Source organism: Neltuma alba, unplaced genomic scaffold (genome assembly GCF_004799145.2).
Source record: "Neltuma alba isolate B1F8T4 unplaced genomic scaffold, ASM479914v2 tig00006330_pilon, whole genome shotgun sequence".
Classification (NCBI taxonomy): Eukaryota; Viridiplantae; Streptophyta; class Magnoliopsida; order Fabales; family Fabaceae; genus Neltuma; species Neltuma alba.
In genome coordinates this window covers 1-7,276 of record NW_021634428.1, presented here as the reverse complement: position 1 = coordinate 7,276, position 7,276 = coordinate 1, and the positions used below count along the sequence as shown (strand labels likewise).

The 7,276-nt window shown below is 38.4% G+C and overlaps 1 protein-coding gene and 1 pseudogene across 1 annotated transcript; one reads left to right on the top strand and one right to left on the bottom strand.

The window, feature by feature from the left end:
• Positions 1-317: 317 nt before the first annotated feature.
• On the bottom strand, positions 318-2,859 carry LOC114750121 (outer envelope pore protein 24, chloroplastic-like). The gene is made up of 3 exons (XM_028938656.1): positions 2,616-2,859; positions 1,935-2,294; positions 318-659 (listed from the first exon to the last, which is right to left on the bottom strand). The coding sequence occupies exons 1-3, from the start codon at positions 2,814-2,816 to the stop codon at positions 579-581; spliced, it is 642 nt and encodes a 213-aa protein (XP_028794489.1). The 5' UTR covers positions 2,817-2,859; the 3' UTR covers positions 318-578.
• A 1,215-nt stretch (positions 2,860-4,074) lies between these two features.
• Positions 4,075-6,108, top strand: LOC114750122 (uncharacterized; annotated as a pseudogene).
• The last annotated feature ends 1,168 nt before the right edge of the window (positions 6,109-7,276 follow it).

The following is a 7,276-nucleotide window of genomic DNA, read 5'->3' as shown; positions in this document are numbered from 1 at the left end:
GAACAGGGGGCATATTTTTAGGCGGAGCTAAAATTGACGTATAGAAAGGCCTTCGGGATCAAATGCCTCTCCCAACTCCATCAACTTAAAAAGAAATAAACAAAAAGAATATTTGTCTTATCAGCATGATACACGTAAGCGAGCTGCGAAAGCTGAGGGCGACTAATAACAATCTAAAAATACACTCATACTTAACCTTAAAATCAATATTCAACAATATTTATTACTGTACCCGTCATTGGTTTCCAACGCATCACTTGTCCTATTCGATTGATTTCATTTCATCTTGTAAACCTAAAATCTGTAACACCTTCATGTATGAGCAAAAAATATAACAAGACTGCTTAATTTAAATTTTAAATGCTAACTTTTATAAGGCTTCTCAAGGTGCCAACAAATCTATGATTGTTCAACAATCAAATATCTCAGTTGCAGGTGGACAGTGAATTCAGCATTGTTATTGCAATGTGACCAGATCACACTTCAAATTGAAGCAGAGTATCAATCGAAAGGCAAAATACGCCTCAAGACATCAGATCTCAAATAAGCGGAGATGATGGAAGCACAGTGCTAGTCTGCTACATCTCCAAATTCCAAGTGGTTTCAGCGCTAATTTTCGGGACTTTCAGTTCCTCAGCCAAGTTAAGGGATGCTGTGACCTGAATGAAGAGAGAGAGCCTTCAGTGAGAAAATCTTGTTCACTCCCCATGAAAAATGAAAGAGCTATCCAAGAACAACTTGCGGAGAAACAACTCAATGCACCAGATCAAATTTTGTGCAGACTAGAACATAGCCAAAAAAAAAAAAAAAAGAATCTATTCATCGAGACTTGGGACGGTGGACACAGCAATCCACAAGGATGACATACAAATACACTAACCAGGAGTCCCTTGAGAATCATTCCAATTTTCTAAAACCATAACACTATTAACATAAATGCGAGAAAATACGCCTTATGCATGCGAGCTCATTATGCCTCAGCCCCATACTGAATAAACTTGTACGTGAAGGAAAAATGTGAGAAAATACGTTAACACTTCAGGGTGAATTTGTGCTCTTGTACCAACCTACCAATAACTTCTGCAATTCTTCAAAATTATCCTTCAAACGCAACTAGCTTTTGTTTGCACATGGAATTATATTGCTATCCAGAGGAGAGAATTTCATTTCAAGCAACCCCTATTCAAGTCAAGTAATTACTAAAGCAAAATCTATAGCTTAATTGCTTATTTAAGAAACCACCCCCCCCCCAAAAAAAAAAGAGACAAGTGAAAGGTCCTTCTCTACGTAACCAACTCTGGCTCACATTTTAATAAAGTCATCAATTTTCTGGGTATGCTAAGATTATATGACAATTTATTTGAAGAGATGTTGGGCAAGATATGTGATTGATTTCTCAAAAACTAGGCATCAATCTCGTAAACTCTAATTAAGACCAAATAGCAAGAATTATACAGACACCTAACAAGCGAGAGACTTCAATGCAACAGCTCTAGCAAATTCACAATTGTAAAAGTCAGTATGTCCAAGATTCCCATTTATAGCCAAAATTAGAGAGATAGCACTTCTATTTTGCATAATCCAGGGGCAGGAAGTGAATAAAAGCTTTATGCACAATTCCTACTATTTTTTCCCATAAAAAAGGCGTTATTTACATCAACATGTCACTGTGACAAACATAAAGGACATGTCAGTGTTCTAAAACCCTACATACTCTTGTCAACCAGAAAAAAGGATCAGAATTCTTGTAGTGTGTGCAGGAAATGAAAAGGCCAATTAACCTTCCACATGAATTCCCAAGAGGCTGAGTGCTAAAACGAGGAGTTAATGGTCTATGGTTAACACACGTATAAAGCCTCCTTGCTGTTTTCTTTCACGGAAACAAATACAAAGGGAGGTATGCCATGCAACCTAAAAAGAAAAAAATTATTCACCTTGAAGCAACCACTCTGCTTTGAATTCCGCGACCATTCTAGCCCCAGCAGTTTGCTTGATGTCTGGTACGAGGCCTTCAGCGAGTCATCACCGTAAACTCTCCGTGAAACTGCAAAGTCCCATGAGTTCTTAGCCAAATCGTAGGATGGCTCGAACGTGGTCACCCCCTGATGAAGGTAAGAGTACTTCAATTTGCAGTTTCCTGAACCAAGCGTGTGGTTAGCCGACAACTTATTAGAGGGATCGATTATCAATGTTCCATCCAAAGCAGTCCTGTTATCGCCCCAGGCATGAGAATAAGTCAAATTCAATGGCTTCTCGGCAATCCTAACGGTGTTCATAAACTGAAATCGAACGTCCTGCGGCACCAAAGGAGCGGGATATAGGATAAAAACGCAGGGAGCTAAAGAACCCAATCCCAGATAAGTTAGTAAAAATGTAAAAGCAAGCCACCCCAAGTGGGAGCAAGAAATACGGAATTACAAAAAACTAACAACAAAAGAAAACCATTTCTTGCGAAAAAATCAAAATATGCGGAGCAAAAACAGACATTTCGGAAGCCGCGCTCTGCACGATATAAATCTAACTCTACATTTGTTTGACTGAATTAACCGACAGCTAAACAAGCACATACTCGGTAACTATCAGGCAAGAAGAAATTGGTGGAATTTAGCAAATACCTTTTTGGGGACATTGTAATCGACTATAAAGAAGCCAGGTTTCTCGACAGCTAGAGCCAATCCAGTTAAGCTGGGTCCATTAACGATGGTGGCATCTGTTATAGAAGCTCGAAGCTTGACATCGCCGGCGTTAAAGGCAACGGTTGCGGCGGCACCGCCGTTTCTGTCCAAGTCATACTTGCCCTTCAAAGCCGCCTTCATTGGGAACAACGGAGACGAAAGAAAGACGAGAATTGAGACGATTGTTGTAGAACGGACACGAAATGAAACGAGAAATACCCTTTTTTATTAGCGCGGGTTTTCTATAGTCAGTCAAAGAACCGTTTAAATATGGGCCTGTGAGTAGACCCATTGGGTTGTAGTGAACTCATTCGTCGGCTACTATGGACTCAAGACTATTTTCAGACCTTAATAAGAAAAAAATGGAACGAAATGTTTTGGTTTAAGGGGTCTGGTATCTCTTGTTTCAAGTAAATTTTCAGTTCAGAGACTTATTAGAATGGAATATTGATTATTCCAAATTTGAAATAATTTTCATTGATATCTCCAAAAAATATCTGTGCATGATTTTTTTCAATATTGATGTAAAGACGAACAAAATTTCTGTCTCCTGTTGGCAAACTACAGTAAAAATAACCGAGAATACAGGTATTATGACACGAAACTAAATCTGAGCCCATACACGTTCCACTCTGTTTTTCTGCACCCCCTCCTACATATTAGGGACCAGTCTCTCAAGTTTTTATTTTCATATTTTTAAAGTATGTTCTAGTGCTATTACTTGCAGTAGGAAGCAAACAAAATATAAGGGGGAAAAAACTAGCAGTAGAAATATCTTGCCACCTCGACCTGTCTTCAGTGTCTTATTTTAGTGATAATGATTCTTTTTAATTGGCCATGTGAAATACCTTAATCATTCTATTGCCAAAGGAGAAAAAATACCATAACAGACCAAAGATTTAAGTAGGTGGTTTAACACCACAAGTGCATGATGACGTACGGTTTTAGATTAGTAGCGATTTTAATTAATTATTGTTATCACTCAGTGATTATCTGTTACATGTGTCTGAGATGAGAAGATTTAGGTAGGTTGTTTTCAACTTAAAAGCCGTATCACCTACTAAAAATACGTCGTTGCTCCACCAAGTCCTTATTGCGGAATGCAATATCACCAGCAAAGACAAGCAAAATCCCATATCGTGGAATGCGATCTCGTCACCCCTTCGAAGAGGAAGAGCAATAAAAGAAATACATACACATATATAATATATCTGTGTGCACGTACATCCATTTTCCTGCAATCCACAGAGAAAAACTACGTATAGGCTGGAGCAACGCATTTTGCTTTTCCATCGTTGCGAATTTCTGCAAGCAAGTCACCCCCAAATCCTGTGTTTAGGGTTTGGCCGGAAAGAGGAAGGGATTCCGTTTTCCGCAGAGTCCTTTCCTTTGTCAATATTTTCAAATAAGAGGGAGGGCCCGGCGGATTTTTTTTTTTCTTTCCAATTTTCCTGATGAGGAAACTTTGTCCTAATTTTGATAACGAAGATGGATTGGAGACGGTGTTGGAGGTGCCATTCCCTGAAGAAATGTTGCTGTGTCTGGGGAGCTCTACATCTACTCGTTGGAAAAATCTGCAATCTCTCATGAAAGCTCAACCCATTGATAGTTATTCGCATCTCTCTTCTACCTCAAGAAATGAATTCATGGCGTTGCTTAAGCTTGTTGGCTCTCCCCTCATTCCGGTTCAAGTTCAATCCGATCAGACTTTATTAACGCGGCCTCTCAAAGACTGTTCCATCGTAAGCGTCACCAATCTTTTCCTTCCTTCTCTTAATCTCAAAATTCTATTTGTTCGGCAATGCTGTTTTATAAACCATACAACCTTTAAGTATAATCTGTTACGGGCATTCATCACTATGATGACTCCCGCCATGCAGGTCTATTTCGTGCCTCGACTGATCATCGAGTTTTTCTTTGGACTGTTAATTATCAAATGATTTTCACCTGACCTTTACGTGTGAATTTTCCGCTGCTGCTAGAATTCTGAGAATATAACTTGCGTGACTGGGTTTAGAGAAAGATAACCTCCGAAGTCTCGAAATCCACTAATCCAATGGCTCCGGATTGATTGATTTAGGGGCAACCCATCAGGACTCTCTCAGATTCTGAAGTGAATTCTGAATCACTTCATATAAATTCGAGTTCTAATTAAATTATTCTGAATTCCAGGCACTGCTAACTCACCCGGCCCCTTGGTGTATTTATTGCACCTAGTCTGCTTCTCGGTTTATACATCTTGATTTATAATGATTTTATCAGGAACCATGCTTCCCGCCCTTTAATAAAGTCAGTGGGGGGACATTTTGGGTTAATATATATATATTTAATTTGTCTGACATAAAAGCTTATGCCAAAACTAGCTTTAATTTGTGTACTAATTTTCTAAGTATATTTTAAACAATAACAATTACTATGCTGTGACAGGCAGATTCCACGGCGAAATATATAGTACAGCAATACGTAGCAGCTACTGGGGGACTAGCTGCTCTGAATGCTCTGAAAAGTATGTATGCAATGGGACAAGTGAGAATGTTCGGGTCAGAGATGCAAATGGGAGAAGGTAGCGTGCACACAAGAGGCAGGCCTGAAGTAGGGGGCTTTGTGCTATGGCAAAAGAACCCAGATTTGTGGTTTCTGGAATTAGTCGTTTCCGGTCTCAAGGTTAGTGCAGGCAGCGACGGGAAGGTGGCCTGGAACCAGTCTTCTTCTCAACCTTTTCATGCAAACAAAGGCCCTCCTAGACCCCTTCGCAGGTTCTTCCAGGTGATAATTAGTTAGCATACAGGCATGGCCTCGGCATTTAAAAACCATTGCTTATGCTATAATTTCGTCCTTGTATTAAATTAAATTATTGACGATATGATGACTTAGCTTCATTCTGATCTCGTGCTTTGTGCTTGTTATTTCCAGGGTTTGGACCCAAGGTACACTGCCAATATGTTCCTAGATGCAGTATGTGTAGGAGACAAAACCATAGAAAATGAAGAGTGTTTCTCTCTCAAGTTAGACACGTCAATGCACATTCTGCAAGCACAGAGTTCGCCTAATACTGCATTTGTGAGACACACAATATGGGGATACTTCAGCCAGCGAACGGGGCTGCTTGTCAAATTTGAAGACAACAAGCTGGTGAGGATGAAGCCTCCCAAGGGAAGTAATAATGACTTTGTATTTTGGGAAACAAACATAGAGTCTGTGATGGAGGATTATAGGTATGTGGACGGCATTAACATAGCGCATGGCGGAACCACGGTGGCGACGCTTCACAGGTACGGTGGGTCGCATAATCACAAGAGGAAAATTGAGGAGACGTGGAGGATTGAAGAGATTGGTTTCAATGTCCCTGGGTTGTCCAATGATTGTTTTCTGCCTCCCTCTGATCTCCAAGAGGGAACATGATTCCCCAGAACAACTAGCAGGAGTGGGTTAATTAGGATTTTGCTTTTCCTTCTAATTTTTTTCACTTTTTGGCTCTCCCAACACCAGCTGTAAGGATATATGTGTACATAAGCAAATTTAGGTGAGTGAAAAAGTTTATGACGTGTCATAATCTTAATGGTCCATAGAACATTTCTGAGATCGGAATTCTTCTACGCGTTTTTGGTCCGACTTTGCATTTTCCGGTGTAGCTGTCCTTTTATTTCTAGTGTTTCATTTGATTTTCGTATTTTGTTCAGCCTTTCTATCAGAAATATTGAAGAAATTGGGTGTGTGTGTGTCTTTTAGATTTTCGCATGCCAGAGGAATTTTTTTTTGTGTAATTCGCATGGGGGAAGTCATAATTCAACTGTTCAAAATTTTAAACTTGCATGTACTGACGTACATGAAACATGAAGTCCACAGAGTAAAAGTCTAATTAATTAAAAGATAATGATACTTTTAGGGTTTATATTGTTATTCATTTCTTCAGACTAAGTTTATTTTTATGACGAAAAGGTTTCAATTTTTTATAATTTAAATAGTTGCAACTTTAGTCACCCTTGTTATATTCTGTATTATTTTTATCACGTGCACTAACATACTTATATACACTAACTGTGCGAAACTGTCACTTTTTTTTTTCCTCCAAAAATATTACTCCTCCGCCCCTGATATATGACCTAATTGTTGAGTAATTTTGATCCTAAATATAAGACCCATTTCTCATATTTGTCATTTTTTCTAAATTACCTCTATGGATACTCCCTCATAACCATGATCAAGAAGATGAGGTATTAAGAAAGATGATTATGGTATTTTAGAAAAAAAGTGTCACATTTATGATAAAAACTAAACTACTAACTTCCTTAATTTAATCAAATTAGTTAAATGGGTTTATACTACCTCCGGTTCTAATTATAAGAGCTAGTTGACTAATTTGAAGAGATTAAAAAAGTAAATTAAGTTAGTTATTTGTCCTAAATAGGTGTTGTCTTTCCAAAATATCCTTGCTAATCAAGTGTATTGACAGAACTATAATTATTAGAAGGACTATCTTGAAAAAAGTTGAGTAAATATGAGAGACAAAGTGAATTGAGATCTTATATTTAGGATCAAATAAAAATCAAATAGAATTTTATATTAAAACTGGAGGCAGTATTAAAGATCGGAGGAGTAAT